We start from the raw sequence: 22,362 nt of genomic DNA on the forward strand, positions 1-22,362 counted from the left end.
ATTTGGCAGAATATAATTGATCTCTCAGTGAGCCACAGGACTGTCTTGTAAACACAGGACAGAATTTAGCAATTTTTTTTCTTAGAGTGAATAAAAGTTTAGTGTGGTGGAAGAGGAAAGAAGCATTTTTCTTTCATAACATTTTTTTATGAACTTGCACTGATGATTTCTGAAAAATTAGTTGAAACAATGCGGACAATTGAAACAATGTATAGGAAAAAAACATTTGCGCACATATTTTTACAAATACATTAGATGCACCTACACATTACACACATTACAAATAATTGCACCATACAGTAAATATTTACACATGCTCAAAAACATTTGCAAACACATAAAGTCATAGCCGTAAATGTTGGTCCCCCTGAAATTTTTAAAGAAAATTAAGTATTTCTCACAGAACAGGATTGCAGTAACACATGTTTTGCTATACACATGTTTATTCCCTTTGTGTGTATTGGAACTAAACCAAAAAAGGGAGGAAAAAAAGCAAATTGGACATATTGTCACACCAAACTCCAAAAACAGGCTTTACAACATTATTGGCACCCTTTCAAAATTGTGGAAGAATACAATTGTTTCAAGCATGTGATGTTCCTTCAAACTCACCTGGGGCAAGTAACCTGTGTGGGCAATATAAAAATCACACCTGAAAGCAGATAAAAAGGAGAGAAGTTCACTTAGTCTTTGTATTGTGTGTCTGTGTGTGCCACACTAAGCATGGACAACAGAAAGAGGACAAAAAAACTGACTGATGGCTTGAGAACCAAAATTGTGGAAAAATATCAGCGATCTCAAGGTTGCAACTCCATCTCCACTGATCTAGATTTGCCTTTGTCCACAGTGCGCAACATTATCATGAAGTTTGCAACCCATGGCACTGTAGCTAATCTCCCTGAGCGTGGACGGAAGAGAAAAATTGATAAAAGGTGTCAAGGCAGGATAGTCCGGATGGTGGATAAGCAGCCCCAAACAAGTTCCAAAGCCATTCAAGCTATCCTGCAGGTTCAGGGAGCATCAGTGTCAGTGCGAATTATTCATCGACAATCAATTAAAGGGTACCTCTCATCAAATAAACTTTTGATATATTTTAGATTAATGAATGTTGAAGAACTTTCCAATAGCATGTTAATGAAAAATATGCTTCTTTCTATTGTATTTTTTCTGATCAGTCCTGTTAGCAAGCATTTCTGACTCATGTTGGAGTCCTAAACACTCAGAGCTGCCAGCCTGCTTTGTTCACAGCCAAACAGGCTGTGAACAAAGCAGGCTGGCAGTTCTGAGTATTCTCCTTTGTGAACAAAGCAGACTGGCAGCTCGTAGTGTTTAGGACTCCAGCATGAGTCTGAAATGCTTGCTGCCAGGACTGGTAGGGAGACCCCTAGTGGTCATTTCTTCAAAGTGGAAAATTAAATAGAAAGAAGCATATTTTTTTAATAACATGCAATTGTAAAGTTATTCTGCATACATTAATCTATAATATATCAAAAGTTTTTTTGATGAGAGGTACCCTTTAAATGAAACGCTATGGCAGGAGACCCAGGAGGACCCCACTGCTGACATAGAGACATAAAAAAGCAAGACTACATTTTGCCAAAATGAACTTCAGTAAGCCAAAATCCTTCTGGGAGAATGTCTTGTGGGCAGATGAGACCAAGATAGAGCTTTTTGGTAAAGCATATCATTCTACTGTTTATCGAATACGGAACAAGGCCTACAAAGAAAAGAACACAGTACCTACAGTGAAATATGGTGGAGGTTCAATGATGTTTTGGGGTTGTTTTGCTGCCTCTGGCACTGGGTGCCTTGAATGTGTGCAAGGCATCATGAAATCTGGATTACCAATGGATTTTGGGTCGCACTGTACAGCCCAGTGTGAGAAAGCTGGGTTTGCGTCCGAGATCTTGGGTATTCCAGCAGGACAATGACCCCCAACCTACTACAAAAAGCACCCAGAAATGGATGGTAACAAAGCGCTGGAGAGTTCTGAAGTGGCAGCAATGAGTCCAGATCTAAATCCCATTGAACACCTGTGGAGAGATCTTAAAATTGCTGTTGGGAAAAGGCGCCCTTCCAATAAGAGACCTGGAGCAGTTTGCAAAGGAAGAGTGGTCCAACATTCTGGATGAGAGGTGTAAGTAGCGTATTGATGGTTATAGGAAGCGACTGATTTCAGTAATTTTTTTCCAAAGGGTGTGCAACCAAATATTAAGTTAATGGTGCCAATAATTTTGTCCAGCCCATTTTTGGAGTTTGGTGTACCATTATGTCCAATTTGCTTTTTTTCCTCCCTTTTTTGGTTTCGTTCCAATACACACAAAGGGAATAAGCATGTGTATAGCAAAACATGTGACACTGTAATCCTTTTCTGTGAGAAATACTTCATTTTCTTGAAAAATTTTAGGGGTGCCAACAATTACGGCCATGACTGTATATGCACACCTACATTACATATTGCAACATAGTAAATACATGTGTAATCCACATTAGACACACACACACACACACATCATACAGCTGTTGCTTTTACACATCATAAGTTGTGCCTTGTGTGACACATTGGCAATGAGACCTTTTTGTAGGCCATCAGTTGGGAGTAAACCAGCTGATATTAATTTGTACGGACTATGGGATGGATTACTTTTAAATTGCTGATAGATTTCAGCTCTAGTCCTGGCTTTCTATGCCTTTTTGCAACTTCCTTCCTTCAGGTGTTATGTGTTATACATAACTTAATTTCTGAGCTTATATTTTTTTTCTTTGTATTTATGGATTACTTGGGCTGTTACCAACATCTGGTGAAACGTTTATGTCAATAGCACCTTTAGAAATAAATTTAGTCCGAAAAATGGTGACACGTTCAATACTCAATTAACCCGCTGTATATTCACATATTTATGGACATTTATCAATGGGCTTAGTCAGGTTTTCTTTACTATAATTGTCGCAAAATTGTCGCAACTGCAACTACGTGATTTTTCGTGCGACATTTTGACTGGAGAGCGATAAAAGCAAGTTTTCCAAAAATTTACTACGTAGTAATAATTTTAAAATGGACTACGGGTAGTCAGGTATTTATTAACTGCGACAGTCGCAACTGCGCAAAAAAAAGTTGCAACAGGGTTAAAAATTTACTAAATTTACTCCAGCTCAAACATGGAGCAGAAAAAGCTACTACCAAAGTAAAAAAGAAAAAATTGCTTACGTGAAAGAAAATTATCAACAGGCTGAAACCAGTTGATAAATAAGTCACACATAAGCAAAAAAAAGTAAGGAAAAAATTACTAAAAAAAAGAATACATAAGCAAACATTGATAAATGGCCCTCATTTACTTAGAAAATCGGGTTGTAAGTCTATCTTGCTTTCTTACCCGACTGCTTTTTTCGCCTGGTACTTATTATTATGTCGCATCCTGTTTGTCGCACGTGGGTTTTGTTGGTTTTGGTTTCCAACTCCTCTGAGTTGTCGGGCAAAAATCCACAACAATTCAACAAATTCGGGTTGGAAACCTTTATAAATACGTGGGAAAGCTCAGAACTGTTACGCCCCTTTTTCGGGTTTGGGAGAATCCACATCGGGTCCGTCGGGAAAAAATGTTGCATCGTGTCGCAGACTGGCGCACGATGTCTGCGACATGGCGCAGACAAAGATGCGCCAAAAATACCAGACAAAACAAGTCGGGTTTACAATAGTAAATGAGGGCCATTATGTTTACATAAAAAACACATATGATCACAATGTACATGCATACATAGTACACACATGCTTCCAATGCAGATAAATGCACATCCACTATAAATGGCATCTAAAGAGGTTGGACAAATATGGTACAGATCACATGGAAGAAAAAGAAGGGAAGAAGACCCATTTGCAGACAGCTGTTTTGAGGTGTTGCCCTTCATCAGTACAGAGCACGGTGTTCTGGCTTAGCTGTGAGGGGCCTGTGGGTGTAGGTCAAAGGGGTAAGATTTTTTTTTTTTTTTTTTTTTTAAAGAACACCCTTAACAGTGTGTGGAGATTCGTATGCCATTAGCACTCCACTGTGGATTCTGGGAAGAGGGAATATGCAAAGCAGCTCAATCATTCCATGATTTTTTTTGTTACATTGTTGGCACCAAAAGGTTAAGGGAAGCACATGGTCTCCAGGAAAGGAGTGGTGTAGATTTTCAGATTGCCAGAGTCCCTGATTTTCATTATGACAACACTCCAGATGTTTTATTTATGTTCCTTTCAGGAAATGACTTTAGACAGTTACATACAACCAAGTGACCTCATTGAACAATTACAGAAGACTAGAGGGCTTGGCTCATATATGCTAGTGATGTGCAAGAGAATTCTAAAGTTCATTCCTTTCTTTTACCACAATAAATGTTAGCAATGCAATTGTTTCTAAAAGCAAAAAAGGAGTGTTTTAAATATTCAAACAAATGATGAGTATTACTATTATATCTATGTGTATAGTGACTTCTCTAGGTTTTAAGTTTAGACACTTAAGGGCACTGATTATAATGTTTTCTAGGCTTTTATCTCAAATATATCTATATTTCTGAAGTGACCGCACTTCCATTGACTCTATTGGGACTGTTATGCCCAAAATAGTTTCTAAACTATAACTTATAACTTTAACAGCAGTACACTTTAAGTACTTGTTTATTACCATCTCAAAACAACACCGAATGAGAATAAATCACCATAGTGCATCAGTTCTGGTGTAAAAAAAATTATGTTTTTTAGTCTGTGGCACATGGGCAGCCAGAGATGCAACACATTTATTATGGGGCTTGCACTTCTTACCCTCTTAAGGACGCAGGGCGTACCTGTACGCCCTGCGCCCAGACCCGGTGTTTAAAACAGGGTCACGATGAAGAAAAGTCCTATGGAGGACTTGAAACGTGTCCAGCTCCGCTACTAAGGCCACATATATCCAGCCTCTATATTGGAATACAGCTATTGTGCTTATACAGCATCCGCTAAGCCCCAGGTACTTGTGCGCATTGCCACAGCCATGAGGAGGCCACATACCCTCTGACCGCATTGGGGATTACCTGTACAGCCTCAAAAAAACGGGATCTTTCATTATTGCTGCAACTTCTGAGACGGCTGAGTCTCTATCAGCATATGCCACACATAATAGGACCGTGAATTTGAACATTCTCTCCGCGCATTCTACGCAACTTGGAGAAATTCACGGCTCATTGAAGCGCTGCAGTCCCCTTCATTGAAGCCCACTATCACCGCTATCCATATGAGACGGCCGAGTCTCTAAGCGGCGATCTATCCTTCAGCTCTTCAGTACTGCAAGTGTACTTAACATTGCTACTGTTAGCTCATAAACACTGCTAGTATACCAGACATTGCTACATTATTACCATGCAATAATTGTTACATTGTTGCCAACGGATACCACTCATTCTACAAACAGCGCATTGAACAGTACAATTCTGCACTTTACATATTCGTTTCTGTTCAAAAGACACGTGCACCACTATTTTATTCTTACAGGCTGGAATATCCACAGACGTGTGGACAGTTCCTAAAATGGACAGCAGAGGTCAGCAGAGAGCACTGTGGTCATGACATCAGAGGAAATGCATTTCTTTTTTGGATTTCTCTTTAGTATACAGCCCCTAAAGAGTACTGGAAGGATTAATATTTTTCAATAGAAGTGATTTACAAATCTGTTTAACTTTCTGGCACCAGTTGATTTATTTTATTTTTTTAAAAGTTTTCCATGGAAGTAATTAATTTTGTAGCAGTTTACTGTGCTGTGAAAAACCAACATGTAAAACGCTAGACTATAATAAATCCACCCCAGAGGTCAAATACAAAGAGGCCGCACAGTCAAAAAAGAGGCACACATTTCGTGCATCCCATTTGTTATGTGTTAAAGAAACTTTATTTGCCCGTGCTAATTCTGGCACATTCTTAGAGTGTGTAGACCAAGCTTACACTAAGAATTATGAATGCAACTCTGGACAAAACTCCAGGCTGTAGCCAAAGATCCTGGATGCCAAAGGAAAATCTGTAACAAGGCCTGTACTTCTTCCATGTGCTATTTATAATACTGGTGTCATTATGTGGCATAGGGTCCTTGAGGCCTCTCAAACACCAAAACCTGGGTGCAACTGCCACTTCTGTACCTCTGCACGTATTCTCATGATCATGATTTACAGTATATAAGATAATCAGAGCTATGTATTTACTAAATAATTCTAATGTAGGTCTATATATAAACTGTAAATACCAACTAAATAATGCATTTGTGAAATAAGTGGGGAAAAAACTGAGATTATAAAAAAATCTAGATTTAATACTCAGTAACAACACAAGTGTTTGAATGGCATTTAAGAAGACGCATTAGTTGTGTGACCTTGTGGAACAAATCTTTTCTACACAGTTCTTGCCAGGATCATAAAAGCACCGGAGTCACAGAATGTAACATTTGGTTCGGAAGTGTCTCTGAGGTGTACAGCTTCTGGTATTCCAGTTCCTTCTATCAGGTGGTTTGAAAATGGAAAACCTGTGAGTATACATTACTTATTTTGAACTACTTACCTCTTACATTTACATTTATTCACATCCATATCTGTTACATTATAAAGGATAAAATCAATCATACATACCTTAGTGATACCACTGTCACAAATGCTTTAAAGGGGTACTTTGGCAAAAAACATCTTATCCCCTATCCAAAGGAAGCTTTGAGCTTCCATGTTCAGGACGTCACGCCATGCCCCTCCGTTCATGTCTGAGAGGGGGAATGACGGTTAGTACATAAATTTCATGCCCTCTCCCATAGACATGAATGGAGGGGGTGGGCGCGGCTGTAGTCATCAGTCATCCGGCACGGAGCGTAGTTCCTTCATATAGGGGATAAGATGTTTTTAGCCAGAATACCCCCTTTTTTTTAAAGACCAGCAATTGTAACATTTTGTTAACTAGAAATTCTATAATATCTCAATATTTTCTAATTTAGTTTTGCTGCAAATTTGACATTTAGTTTTTGCTGCAGTCATGTTGCAGCTGTGGTAGTGGTAAAACTCTGTACTTTAAGATTATCAGTACAAAAAAACATACTCTGATGGTCTGCACATCAAATCAGGGACTCTTTACTCTTCTGTATTTTGGACTGATGGGTGGCCCCATAGTGCTACCATGTAACGTTTTGAAATGGAGAGTATCTCTGCATTGGTGCAAATCCTTAAAGGGAATCTGTCAGCTCTAGATCATGTTTAAATCTTAAGTGTCGAGGAGGCTGTATGAGATGTCATTTCTGCTGCCAAGCTATTCTAAAAATCTATGGCAGTGCCACCATGTACCACAACCAGCCACAAGATGTAAGGTAAAGTATAAAGCTAGGTTCAGACTACGGAATTTCCGCCTGCAATTCCGCTTTGAAAATTGTGGAAATGGTGAACGGAAAATCCGCTTGAAAATTTCCACCTAAAGAATGGCGGTGCTCATTCTTCAGGCGGAAATACTCAAGGAACACATTTCAGTCTAATGGAGACTGCAGTGTCCGCGCGGTCCTAGTGCCGACTGATTCAGTCGGCGCAGGCCGCACTCGGAATCTCCGGGCGAAAATTTTCTGCCCAGAGATTCCGTAGTCTGAACTTAACCTAACTGAGTACAATACATCACACATACCGTATTTATGCATGTCAGTGACCACAAAAAGCCAGCAAACAATTCTTTGGAGTAGGACAGCTCCAATTTTTATGTAATGGGGAATATGGGGTTTAGCCATTAATGCATAAGTTTACTTGATATATCTCTTGTTCTGCTTATGAAACTCTGTATATAGTGCTCATCTGTAAATAGTAATGTGAAACCAAAAGCTGCAAGTTATTGTATTCTTTAACCAGGTTTCGCCAGAATCTGTTGAAGAAAACATCAAGGATGGAGTCATTTTCTCCAATTTGCACATTATAGCAACCAGACCAGGCCTGTTTATGTGCATGGCAGATAACAAACATAGTGGGAGTTTTGGCACAGCAAAAGCTGCAGCAACAATAAGTATATCAGGTGTGTCCAAAAGTACTTGTCTAACTTGTTTAAATTGTCTAGCCAATTGCATATCTAGTATGATCAAATGACCACAAGCTATCTTAATCTTAAAGCATCCATATTGGTTGAAAAACAAACATCTGAGCTGTGATTGGTTGTTATGGTCAAATCAGACAGTTGTGATGCATCTGGGTCAGTGAGTATAATCATTCAAGAAGTGGACTAAACATAGCTACTAGTTAATACATGGAAAGAGTAGGGATTTTAAGCTCACCTGTTTCAGCCATGCACGGAGAGCCTCTGATTCAATGCAGAAACAAAGAGGGAGAAGTGGAGCCAGCACTGGATTAAAAGAATTCCATTTATTTAAGACATCCTTAAAAATCCATGAGGAGGCGAGAAATAAGAGCACAAGGACAAAAGTGAATCAATGCATGATAGTGAGGACTGTGGGGACAGTCGCAGGTGGGGAGTTTGACTGGGGCGGTACACCTGTCAAACCGTAACGCAGATGTCCTAAGGCGAGCTCAGGGAGGACAGAAACCTCCGGTGGAGCAGAAGGGGAGTTTGACTGGGGCGCCACGTTTCGGGTCAATAAACCTTTCATGTTACCTCTTAGAAGCACTTATTTATACAGAAAGAGCACTGGCTCAACCTCCCAAAAGGATGGCGGATCCAGCTCATTACAAGATAAAAAACGTTATTGTCCTCAGCGCAGAATAAAAGCAAACAAAACAAAAATGTGTATTCAATAACAAAAGAAACATGGAAGGAATGGGAATAAAGTTACAAAGTTAGTTCCAAAAAGCCATAAAAACTGTTAAAAATGCTGAATTAAATCCGTTCTGTGATTTAAACCAAAAGGATGGATACTGTTAATTAAATAAAGTCGCATAATTTCTCTATTGCATAAATGTTGTAAATGTTGTACATTATCACCTCCCCTTTTATTGGGGACAATTCTTTCTATTGCTGAAAATGTAAGTTAAGCAACATCACCATTGTGTACTTAAAAAAAAATGTTTAGATACATTGGACATACTGCTGGTGAGGGGACCTGCAGATTGCCAAATATATTCCTGTAATTGTTTTTTCAGAGAACGTTTGGAACTACCAATATAAGTAAGTGAACATTCTGAACATACAATTTTGTACACTACCAGTTTAGAGTTACAATTAATAAAATTGCAAATCTTGTGTTTTTTATTGTCAATGGTGCCCTCAACAACCATACATTTTTTTGCATGTTTACATACGACACACCTGGTTTTTGAGCAATTAAAAAATCATCATCAAAATCATTTGTACCACAGTCAACAACTGTGCTGGGAGCAAGAAAGTTAGATAATGTAGGGGCCCTACGAGTGGAAAATCTGACAACTTTTTGCTAAATGTGACTGAGGGCAGGATTGGAATGTAAAAGAGGGAGATGCTTAGATATAATATACCTAATCTTGTTGAACTCAGGGCTGTAGGTGGTAACAAAGGTAATACTTTCACTAACCTGATTGTGATCTTTATCTTTCAATAAAGATGATCTATTCAAAGGATCCACACGTCTGCGAGCATTGTTTAGGATCCAATTCGGGTAGCCTCGCTGTTTCAAGCGAGTGCACACACAATTGGCTTCCTCCTGGTACACAGATCCAGTAGAGCTGTTGCTAAACTAACATTTTCAGCAATAGAAAGAATTGTCCCCCAAAAAAGGGGAGGTGATAATGTACGACATTTAAGCAATAGAGAAATAATGTGGATTTATTTGTTTAACAGTATCCATCCTTTTGGATTTAAATAACAGAACGGATTTAATTAGGCATTATTGATTGTTTTTTGGCTTTTTAGAAATAACTTTTAAATTTTATTCCCATTCCTTCCTTGTTTCTTTTGTTATATTATACACCTTTTTGTTTTGTTTTTATTCTGCACTGAGGACAATAAAGTTTTTTTGTCTTGTAATGAGCTGGATCCGCCCTCCTTTGGGGAGTTGGAGCCAGTGCTCTTTCTGTATAAATAAGTGCTTCTAAGAGGTAACATGTATGCCATGACTAAAGGTCGATTGACCTGAAATGCGTCAGCTCTTTGAGGTGTATTCCTCACGATCATGCATTGATTCACTTTTGTCCTTGTGCTTATTCCCCACCTCCTTATGGATTTTTAATGATGTTTTAAATAAATGGAATTATTTTAATCCAGTGCTGGTTCCACTTCTGGTTATAGCTACTAGTTAACTACGTTTGGTCTATTAAAGAGGTTCTCTCGCAAAAATTTATTTAAAACAATGAGCCCAGAATGTGTAATGAAGCCACAACAAAAAAGCCTCTACTTAACTCCCTCTATCCCCCGTAGCCTCTCGTCTTGGTGCCCAGTGCCCTTCATCACATCTCCGCTTATCCAATCACTGGCTGCAATGGTGTCCCTCCTCAGCCAGTGATTGGCTGAGTGGCAATTTAATATGCCATCTGCAGGTCCCATGAGGTGAAATGAGGCTGCTGGCAGTGCAACATGTGTTGACATACCTTTTTGACCTTGTTGCTGACATACAGTATACTGGGAAAAGGTTATGTTAATTGAGTCAAAGTAGGGTATATAAATGGCATACCCTGGTGATAACTACAGTAAGACACAAACCCATTTGTGTGCAGTCGCAGTCATTTTAAAGTTTTGCGTGATGTTTGTTCTGTGTATCTGTGTATCACAAATGTCTGTGCATGTTTGTTTGTTGAATCTATAAAATTTAAATATTGTTTTAAGGCAGTCTAAATGGAACCACCATTGAATGCTTTTAATGTTCAGATTTAATTGTATGCAAACAAATAGCTAAAGAAAAAGCTATTCCTCCTGCGAAGATTAGATGGTGTTGAAGTTGCTATACCATGGTTCCTTTCTGTGAGAAAAAAAAATTGGTATGAATTTAATTGTATATTATTATCATCATAATTATTATTATGTACAGTGGGGCAAAAAAATATTTAGTCAGCCACCAATTGTACAAGTTCTCCCACTTCAAAAGATGAGAGGCCTGTAATTTTCATCATAGGTATACCTCAACTATGAGAGACATAATAAGAAAAACAATTCACATTGTCTGATTTTTAAAGAATCTATTTGCAAATTATGGTGGAAAATAAGTATTTGGTCATCTACAAACAAGCAAGATTTCTGGCTCTCACAGACCTGTAACTTCTTCTTTAAGAGTCTCCTCTGTCCTCCTCTTGTTACCTGTATTAATGGCTCCTGTTTGAACTTGTTATCAGTATAAAAGACACCTGTCCACAACAGTCGCACTCCGAACTCCACTATGACCAAGACCAAAGAGCTGTCGGAGGACACCAGAAACAAAATTGTAGACCTGCACCAGGCTGGGAATACTGAATCTTCAATAGGGAAGCAGCTTGGTGTGAGGAAACAAACTGTGGGAGCAATTATTAGAAAATGGAAGATGCAAAACCTTTAGAGGGAGTAGAAAGTCCATGTTGCCCAGCGACAGTTCCAAAACATCACTGCTCTAGAGGAGATCTGCATGGAGGAATGGGCCAAAATACCAGCAACAGTGTGTGAAAACCTTGTGAAGACTTACAGAAAACGTTTTACCTCTATCATTGCCAACAAGGGGGATATAACAAAGTATTGAGATTAACTTTTGTTATTGACCAAATGCTTATTTTCCACCATAATTTGCAAATAAATTCTTTAAAAATCAGACGATGTGATTTTATGGATTTTTTTCTCATTATGTCTCTCATAGTTAAGGTATACCTATGATGAAAATTACAGGCCTCTCTCATATTTTTAAGTGGGAGAAATTGGACAATTGGTGGCTGACTAAATACTTTTTGCCCCTCTGTATTTAATAGTTGCTGAATTGTACAGCTTAAAGGGGTTAACCAGAAATAGAAAAAAAGCTAATTTCTTCAAAAAACGCTCCCTGTCTGTCTCCAGGTTGGGTGTGGTTCTGCAGCTCAGTTCCATTGAAGGGAATGAAGCCAAGTTGTAATACCACATCCAACCTGGGGACAGACGTGCAGCTGTTTTTGAAAGAAATTAGCTCTGTTTTTCTATTCCTGGATAACCCCTTTAATCCATTGAAACAAATAGTATTTACCTCTACAGAAACCAACCTGCTGTCTACCAAGTCAATTTGGTCATCCTGCAGATAGTTGTATTTGCACCATAATATGCAATTTATACTGCCTGTTATGGTACTACACACTTTATAATGTAATATACAAAAAGTTGTAGAACCTTTAGCCTGGTTAAATGAGGTTGATACAATGTTATATGTTGACTCTTCAATTTCACACACAGGAAATTCTCAGATGGTTTCACACAGTTTAACTTACCACAGCTTCAGGTATATACCGTCACAAACCTTCCGTTGGATGTGCAAATTTCTGCTTGTGTTTTTGCAAATATGCAAATGAGCAGCAAGTGCCCATAGAGCAAGACAGATCACCCCAAGTGCCAAGCATTGCCGTCCCCTACAGCACACAGCAAAGGAGCTGTCAATCATATGTAGGAGAAGGAGTCAAAGAGTGATAGGGGATGGAAATGCTTGCCACCTGAGGTGATCGCCCCACCCTGTGGGCACTTGCTGCTCATTTGCATGTGTGAAATGAACACAAACTACTCAGCTCACAAGCAGCAGTGCTTTTTACTCCTACCTGGCATTTGCATATTTACACTGTATAAACCATCTGACAGATTTCCTTGCATAAATATGAGAAATCATCCCAAGTGGATTGTTAACATCATCCGGTGTTCACATTACAGTAAGCTGTTTAGCCTGGAACAAAGTATAATGAAAGAAATACTCAAGATTATACATTCATATGTTGCTAACTTCATCTTTTTTTTCTCCAAATGGTATTATTCTGCACCCGGATAATGATTATTCCTGAAGAATGGAGGTAGGACATTTTTTTAATTCTTAAAAATTAAGCCATAGTTTTCAGTGGCTGTTATTAATAAAATGCAGACTGGTAGATCACACATTTGTGATGCCCACGAGAAGGATGGGTGGAATGGTCAAGGGCAGCTGAAGACCCTTGAGCAAAGTGTATAGTGGTAGCACAGATGGCTTTGTGGCTTGCTAACCATGTTGGTCCCTCTTTGAGCTCTTGCAACTTATGTAAATAGGATATCTGCACAAGATAGGAACTTCTGACCCCGGGGTACACTTGGTGGAGTACCCATGATGGTGTGTGCAATAGAAATAATCCAGACAGATGTAACTTGAGAACAAGGTTTAACAACTGTTGACTAACTGTTGACTGGTTGACTAACTGTGATGTAGATACTAAAACAGACTTTACTCATAGTTAAGTGAATCACAATTATCTATTTCAGGGGCTATGCTAAAATTGATTGGGAGGGGATAGAGATAGGCAGAGAGCGTTAGATTTAGGAGACTCCTCCCTCTTACTTTCCATCAGTGGTACAGCAATATTTTATAAATAGGAAAGATTACATACAGGAGAGTGAACCAGTCAATTGCCAAGTAAGGGGATAGTACAAAAGAATTATTTTTTACCAGGTTGTACTACAGCTCCCAGTATGATCTAAGTAGTGGTAAGGGTATGCTGGGAACTGCAGAACTTACAAGTGACAACAGCACTGATTAACATAGGCAGAATACACAAAGATATCAGTGACTCACAGGTGATGTCTTTTTTTATTTATTCTTCATCTGGTCAAGACTACTGTGACTTCTTTCAGCTAAATCTTCCCTCTACAGAGTTTGATGCCCAAACATCTTTAGCTCTTCACTTTTTCAGCAGTTCCTCATCTTCTATATGAAGACAATAATTAATATAACTCTGAACCCTGCTAAACACTATACTCCTGAATATAACACTGCTACACACTGTGCCTTCTGAATGTAAGCCTGACACACCGTGCCCCCTGAATATAAAACTACTACACTCTAAACCCACTGCTTATAACCCTGCCAGGCACTGTACCATCTTAATATAAACCTGCCACACACACTGTACCCTCTGAATATAATTCTGCCACACACTGTCCCCTCTGAATATGATTCTGCCACACACTGTCCTTTCTGAATATAATATTGCCACACACTGTGCCATCTTAATATAACACTGTCAGACACTGGACCCTCTGAATATAACTCTGACATACACTGTACCCTTTGAATATAACCCTGCCACACACTGTTCCCCTGCTGAGTGGTCGTGGTGGTGGGAGTCTGCAGCTCCTGTATAATGACAACTACTGATAATCATTTGTAAATGTATCTTAAGGATGCATTTAGAATTGATTTACAGCTATGCACCGGTACAGGATTCCATTTTGACACCAGTTTGCCAAACTGGCTGTTATTTTAGCAAACCGGGAGAACCGGCTAAGGGACCATGCAGTTCCTCTGTCATGAGAGAAGACTCTACTTCAAGTTACACAGCTGTATCTATACCTTGAATGTCTGCTGAAATCTGTGCTAGCTTTGCATTTCATAATCTACATTTTTGTATAAATACATCCTAACAGAGAAATAGACTATTACCCTTTTTGTGCTTGCTACTTTGGTGAATTTTCTACTTTATGTTCTCTTCTATCATGTCACTTCAACTTCTTTGAAGATAACATAGATGCATTAACCCCACCTTCCCCCAATTCTCATTACCAAGGTAGTGAACCTAAATCCCTTAAATGCTAGTGGATAGTAGACTTGCGGTGCTTGAAAGTTAGCAAGCATACTCACCTTCCCTGATCTGCTGTTCTGATGGTTTCCTGTCCCTGATGTTTACTGCTGCTTTCTATAACATGTTGTTCCTGCAAGAAATGCCTGCTCAGCCAGTCACCACCTTGGCCATCATAATCCCATTTTATGAATAGCTGGAATGGTGATCATAACAAGGTAGTTTCCACTCAGAACCTGAATTTAGGATCCATACTAGAGTGACTAGCATAGGGGAACTCATGCATTGGCCAACCTGAGTTGCCCATGTATTACATGGTCAGTTATTCATTTGCATAGAGCGCAATTGTTCAAGTCTCCCATCCCCAAAGCGCCCCCTTTTCCCGTGCGCTAGACTTTTGGTCTCAGGCCACAAGGTTGCTGCACATTTCACTGTATCCTTGTCCTTAAAACACCATACCATTTGATCTATGGCAAAGAAGGGAGCTACCTTCCTCATCATCATTGTTTAGACCACCGGTAGCCTTAGACCTGCAGCTTACAATATGGCAGAGCCAAACACAAGTTATCAGTGTCACAGTGCTGGTACAGTGAGGGGGTAGCTAAATATACTGGTTAGAAGACGCCTCAGCATGTCAAATTGTGGTTAAGTTAGGATAAGTTAGTTTATTATTTTCTGGGGGTACATTTTTTACCTATTACAGGACACAAATTTTTAATAGGGGTCACTGTTACCTATTAGAGGGCATAAAAGTGAGCATTTTTATTACCTCAAGGTGCAAATCTGGTTGTTATTATTGCTTGGGGCAGAATGGAGATATTGTTAATAATAATACCCCTTTCTGTACCCAAACAAAAGTACCATACACTCCTTATACAATAACAGTTCTTGAAAAAATTATTACTTTATAGAGCATGCAAAAGTAAGAATGTTTACTGTTGGTTGGGGTCATAATTATTGTGCTGGGGCTAGAAGGGGGCTGTATTACAGTCAAGGCCACATTATAACTGTCTAAGAGGCATACATGTGATGTTATTACTTTGTAAGGGGCACCAAGGTAGACACTATTAAGTTAAGCACAATTACTTTGTAGGTCCTAGAGGTGTCATTGTCTGTTTTGTGACTGTATTATATTTGGCCACATTGAATTTCTATAGGGTGTTTGCTAAGTTAAAGTATGGAGTTAATATTTAGTTACAGTGTGATGGTAATATATAATCCAGGTATGGCAGTATTATTTGACAACTATATACAGTATGTACGTAAATCATTTTTTGTGTGTGTTGGGGGGACATAGACCTTTCGACTTGTGCCCCAAATATTTTACAATTCCAGCAATGCCCCTAGAAGCACTAGGAGATTAGCACTCCAGCTCTCTATGCAGTGTCTCCTGAGTTCCCTGTATGTGACTGTGTTATTTGTACAATATTTAGCATCCTGTGGTTTAATATATTTCTGCTTATTTGCCATGGATATAACAATGTCTCTTAAACTCTTTTATTAGGCTTTATAAAGGTGATGTTGGCTACTGCAGCACCTACAAGGGGGACATATGCAACATGGTGCTCACTAAGGATTCCTTGGTTTTCTTCAACACATCTAATGCTGAACCAGAAGAAAGTCAGGAGATGCTAGCTCAAATAGCTTGGACTGAACTAAAAACTGTGAGTCCATTTTGCCGACCTGCAGCTGAAGCTTTGCTCTGCAACAACTTTTTCCAGGAATGCAACCATGCAGCAGATGGTCCAGCTCCAAAACCATTATGCAGGTACTAATGTGAAAAGTGACCACCTAAGAATCTAAATTGTGACCGATTTCACATGGGCGTAATATAGCCACATTTTTGCCTCTGTATTACTGTCACAATTCCTGGCCTGACCATGGGTCTGATGGCCAAAACTTAGAGCTGTCAGCTGTTAATGAATAATGTTTACAAAGAAGAATATTTTATGCGGTAAAGTATGAGGATGTCAGGTCATCTATAAAAAGGATGTTTTTGTTTTCTGCATTTGATAATTTGGGAGATTTGACATAATTAGAAAAATTCAGTCTGACTACGCACACAGTAGACAACTCGAGCCATAACTAGGGGATTGTATAGATCTGCGGTAATCCACTACCAATGACCCCATCCAAACTACCCATAAAAAACCACTGACTTGACTTGTGGTGTAAAGGCCACAGCGGAATCAATTTTATTATATAACAACAATATACCATATAAAACATCATATAAATAACCCATTAAACCTTTTAAAGTGTAATAACAATGTCACAACTATCTGGCAGTAGGGGGACTTTAAGGCAGCTTGGCTTCTTCAGCTCTCCTACTTTGCCCTTGGTTGCCCCTCACCTGTCCCAAGGGCACCATACCCACAGGGATTTACCCCTTCTGGCTGGGTAACCTCTCCAGCTCCACCATACTATACCATGTCTTTGCTGCTCCAAATCATTCTCTTGAGTGCCTCCAAGTCCCCCTCTAGCTCCTGTCACTGTGACAAAAAGAAAATAAAAACACATTGTGAAAACAACTGTTAAACCCAAATCGGGCAGGGCGGGGGGCATTTCTTTCCCTGCACTTTTCACGGACTCCTCTTGCATCCCCACAGACCTCTTATAACCCCTTCCTAAAGCTACCCCCTTTTGTCACCATCCTGGCTTAACCCCTAAACTCAGAACTCCACTTCTTTTGCTCCCATGTAGCCCCCCTGTCATGGACCCCCTCCTCTCTCAGGCTGTCTGTTACAGGGGCTTTCTTAATACTCCTTTTCAGTTCTACATGACACTGGTTGTGATGAGTCCCTACTCATTCTGTAGTTCTTGGTCAGAATTGAAGCCAAAACTCTCAGTTCCATTCGGTACCTAAAATCCTCCTCTGTGACTGCCATGAGAAGAAAATGCTGAATGACTGAGGCAGACGCTACAGTATTCAGCATTGATCCCTCATGTCAGCAGCATTTTGTGTTTCCTAAGCTGCCAGGACTCCAGCAAAGGTCAAGAACCTGCATCTATAGAGACAATGATGAGGCTCCAAGGATAAGACCCTATAAAATGTTGGCAGTAATCACAAGTTCATATCAGATGTGTTAGATCAGTCTACGGTGGACTGAAATATGGCTTGTTAGGTTTCTGTCTTTTTCAATTTGAAATAAAACTTGCATGAAACGTTTGGACTGATATAGTTGCTGTTAAAACATTCCAGCTATAAAGATGCAGTGAACCACTTCTCAAGGTCCTTCTGAGACTTATCCTTTTTATTCAGTTCTTGAACTTTTCCTTAACGCATTAAGGCAGCTATTTGAAATATTATGAGTAGCCAAAACAAGAAGCCTTAGATTAATGTGATGCTGAGTGCATTTATATTTTAATGTTGACAGCTGCTGTTTGACCTTCATGAAATGAGGTGTTGATGTCAGTCAATTGGTCAGTGGGCTGAGTTCCATGACTGCATAGGATGGCAAATCCGGCCCAAGAGTTTATAGAATATTTAAAGTGATTTAAGGAAGTTTTCATAATTTAATGGCACACACACTTTTCACATCATTTGCACTAATGGAACACTACTTTCTTTGCTTCTATAGCACCAGCTGTGGTGTAAGCTGGGATTGGGACATACTAAACACAGAAATGTGTCCATTGACGGACTTTAGGATAGGGGATAAATATCTGTGTGCAGGGGCGCTGACTACTAGATCCTCCACAATGATGGGAATGGGGATTGGAGATTTCATCAGTACAGCGCAGTGGGACATGCATGCACGTTGCTACTCTATTCCTTCTCTGTGGGCACCAAGATAGCCGGACATTGTACTTGGCTATCTCTGCCAGATCTCATAAAGGATGAATGGAACGACAATGTCTAATAGGATCCTGCTATTCCATTCTGATGTAAGACACAGGTCCCCGTTCTTGAGATTACAAGGATTGTGGGGGGGGGGGGGGGGCTGTAGTTAGATCCCCTGCAATCAGCTAGCTGGACCTTATAACCCTAAAGGGTCAACTTGTAAATATGGGACAAGCCATTGAAATTTCAGATTGCTATACAGCCAATCTTTAGCTGCTGTATAATATACCAGCCTCTCCTCAACCAGATCATGAATGATTCACCCGCCCCTTCTTGTGTCCACCATCATAACTATTCCTGAGTGGCTGAGTCTCCCACCTATTACATTCTGTACATCAAAGATAGAAAATATTTATGTACTATGTAAATAGATGCAACCCATACTCTCCCCTCCTCTTGTTCCCAGTCTAGCACCTCCACAGCTCAGGAAGTGGAAGTGCCTTGATGACATCATTAGCTGTTTCTTCTAAGATCCAGTCCCCACACAGTTAAAACTGTTGGATTCTACTTTAAAGGCTTAGGTGCGTTGAATAGGGCGACCTTAAAAGTAGACCTCAGGAATTGTAATAGTTGACTAAGGAGCCGGCCCAGTGGTAAATAAATCTTGGTGTCTGAGTATTCCTTGGCAGGATCGACAAATTGTAACAGAGGAAGTGAAAGCAGCACAGATAAAATCCATCACAAAATTCATATAGCAAAAAGTGACAGAATCAATATTTTTGTCAGTACATGCTTCTAAGTAAAATTGCAATGATTGTTCCTGACCTCAGGGGCATATAATATTGTTGATTTTGTGAGCACTGGATCCTAAAGTTGGAACTCATCTGCAGTCTGAATATAATGCTGCTTACCACGGAAGCTGGCACAGTACAGTGGGTACATTTATAAGCTCAACTAATCTTTATGTAACAGTTTATTTTTGTTGTCAGGATGGTGATCTGGGTTTTCCACTGTCACTCTAGTCAGGTCTTCCAGAGTGATAAATGGGACTCTTGGGCGTGAATAATGTACTAGTGTAGTTTGTGATGCAAAAGATTAACTAGGTGTAATTGCTTCCTAAAACTTTATCACATGGGCAAGAAAAGCTGATGAGAATGTGATTGAGTTATGGTCCTTTTGAAGATTTGTCTCAGGTTAAAGTCATTGTACATCAGAGGTCCCAAATCTAGTGAGCCACATTCAGTTCTGAAAGATGACTGGGAACTACAGCTTAATGATCCCAAAATCTGTTCTGTTGAGACTTCCTTCAGACACAAAATTTGTTCAGCGTTTTTTTTAACCCTTTAAAGATGCAGGCTTTTACCCTTTTAGCATTTTCATTTTTTCCTCATTACCTTCTAAAAATCATAACCCTTTCAATTTTGCACCTAAAATTCCATATGATGGCTTATTTTTTACGCCACCAATTCTACTTTGCAGTGACATTAGTCATTTTACCAAAAAATCTACGGCGAAATGTAAAGAAAATTCCTTGTGCGACAAAATTGAAGAAAAAATTAAATTTTTTAACTTTTGGGGGCTTCCTTTTCTACGCAGTGCAGTTTTCGGTAAAAATCACAACTTAACTTTATTCTGTAGGTACATACAGTTATAATGATACCCTACTTATATAGGTTTGATTTTGTCGTTCTTCTGAAAAAAAACTACATGCAGAAATATTTATGTTAAAAATTCTCATCTTCTGACCCCTATAACTTTTTTAATTTTCCACGTACTGGCCGGTATGAGGGCTCATTTTTTGCGTCGTAATCTGAAGTCTTTATTGGTACCATTTTTGTATTGATTGGACTTTTTGATCGCTTTTTATAAAAAAAAATTCATTCATGATATAAAAAGTGACAAAAAATACGCTATTTTGGATTTTTTTTGCACGTACACCATTCACCGTGCGGTTTAATTAACTATATATTTTTATATATATATAAATATATATATTTACATTTCCGCACACGGCAATACCACATATGTTTATTTTTATTTATACAGTTTTTTTTTATAGCAAAAGGGGTGATTTAAACTTTTATTAGGGAAGGGGTTAAATGACCTTTATTAACTTTTTTCTGCAGTGTTTAAGCTCCCATAGGGATCAGTGTTATAGGCGGTTGATTGCTCAAGCCTGTATCTCAGGCTTGGAGCAATTAATCGCCAATCGGACGCGACGGAGCAAGGTAAGGGGACCTCCACTCTCGTGCTAGCTGATCGGGACATCAGGATTTTATCGCGATAATCCCGATCAGCCCGATTGAGCTGCCGGGAAGCGTTCACTTTTATTTTAGATGCGGCGATCAGCTTTGAAAGGGTCTAAAGGGTTAATAGCATGCGGCACAATGATCAGTGCCGCATGCTATTAGCCCATGGTCCCAGCTATCATTAGCCACCGGGACCAACCCGGTATGACGCGGTGTCATGGCGTGACCCCGTTTTAAATCCTGGGACTGGGAGTAGGGCGCACAGGTACGCCCTATGTCCTTAAGAGGTTAAACATTAAAACTGCCCCCTTTTTTGTCCTCCATGATGCAGTTTTTGTGTCATTTTGTCCCCCATAAAAACGTGGACTGGTGTAGGCATTTTTATATATATATATATATATATATATATATTTATTTATTTATAGCTTTTATAGAAAAAAAATTCCATAATGCAAAACCTATAAACATGAATCAGAAAACAATAGTAAAACAAAGTTCAAGGTTACAATTGAAACCTTTCAAGATAACATAAGAATGAGGAGTAGGAAAGGATCCCCTTATGTACATCAGATCCCATCAGTATCTTGCAGATAGCTTAGTTAGACATCAGAAGATATCAGAGATATCACATTATTAGGAAGTATAAGAAAATATAAATTGTCTAAATTGGCCTTATTTTAAAAGGTTTCTATTTTTAGGTTCTAGGTAGGTTAGAACTGTAATGTCCGTTTATCTGTATTTTCCATTTTTCTGCTTCAGGTCCTGTTCAGACATTATGTTTGAACAGTTTCTGTGTTTATTCTCCCTGGTTTGGGAAGAGTTAACCTTCAAGCCCTTCAGCACTGAGTGTATATAAAGCCTCTTCAGGTGCAACTCTGGGCTGGTAATTACACCTGTTACTCAGACCTAGTTTTCATTATTTTGCTATGCCTGTCTGTGTGTGCACTTATGTCTTTAGTTAGCCATGGCTCCATGTCCTAGTTATTTGTTATAGATTTTAGCTTGCCTTGTTTTAGTAGCTTTGTCAGATTTAGTATTCTTATATTGTTTTTTTCTGCCTTGTGTTGCCTAGTCTGTGTTCACACTGTGCGTTTGCCAGTCCTGTTTTGACCCTTCTTTGATGCTGGATCTCCTAGGAGATCCTTCTCTGAGCCTTGTGCTAATCCATCTATCTAGGAATGAGTTAGCCTTGTGTCAGTACCCTTGTTTGCTTGTATTAAGGATTTTTGTTTCCTCCTAGGCTATTATCCTGTTCACACTGTGGAGTGTGCCCACTAGCTAGGAACCTATTTGGCTTTAGTATGGATGTCCCTCCATGATTGGAGTGGAGTGTCTAGTGTGTTCCTTGTTCAGAGTCCAGTATGAACAGTGGTCTTGATTTCCTGACCCGTTTAGTGTTCTGACATTCCTGTTCATCCCCTGCATCTCCTGGTTTCATCTGCTGTATACTAATCCTTACATCTAGTCTTGTTCATACAGTATTTTCATATTTGCCGTAAATCTTGATCCTGGTTCTTGAAGTGTACGTTAGTAAGCTATATCCTGCCTGCTATATCTGTTTGTAGCTTTGTAGTATTCCCATTATGTTCCTAACTTGTTTTCCAACATGTACAGTTTGTTTTATTTATTTTTTTTGACTTACGCCCATGCACTTTAGTG

General features: G+C 39.2%; 1 protein-coding gene across 1 annotated transcript in view; it reads left to right on the forward strand.

Annotated features, from left to right (window-relative positions):
• The window catches only part of MUSK (muscle associated receptor tyrosine kinase), a 198,601-nt gene that overhangs the window by 117,212 nt on the left and 59,027 nt on the right, over positions 1 to 22,362 (forward strand). The window contains exons 8-11 of the mRNA XM_056563621.1: positions 6,402 to 6,526; positions 7,870 to 8,029; positions 12,912 to 12,918; positions 16,175 to 16,438. Of these exons, the coding sequence (XP_056419596.1) occupies positions 6,402 to 6,526; positions 7,870 to 8,029; positions 12,912 to 12,918; positions 16,175 to 16,438 (556 nt within the window). The remainder of the gene's footprint in view (positions 1 to 6,401; positions 6,527 to 7,869; positions 8,030 to 12,911; positions 12,919 to 16,174; positions 16,439 to 22,362) is intronic.

The sequence above is a fragment of the Hyla sarda genome, chromosome 1 (assembly GCF_029499605.1).
Source record: "Hyla sarda isolate aHylSar1 chromosome 1, aHylSar1.hap1, whole genome shotgun sequence".
Lineage (NCBI taxonomy): Eukaryota > Metazoa > Chordata > Amphibia > Anura > Hylidae > Hyla > Hyla sarda.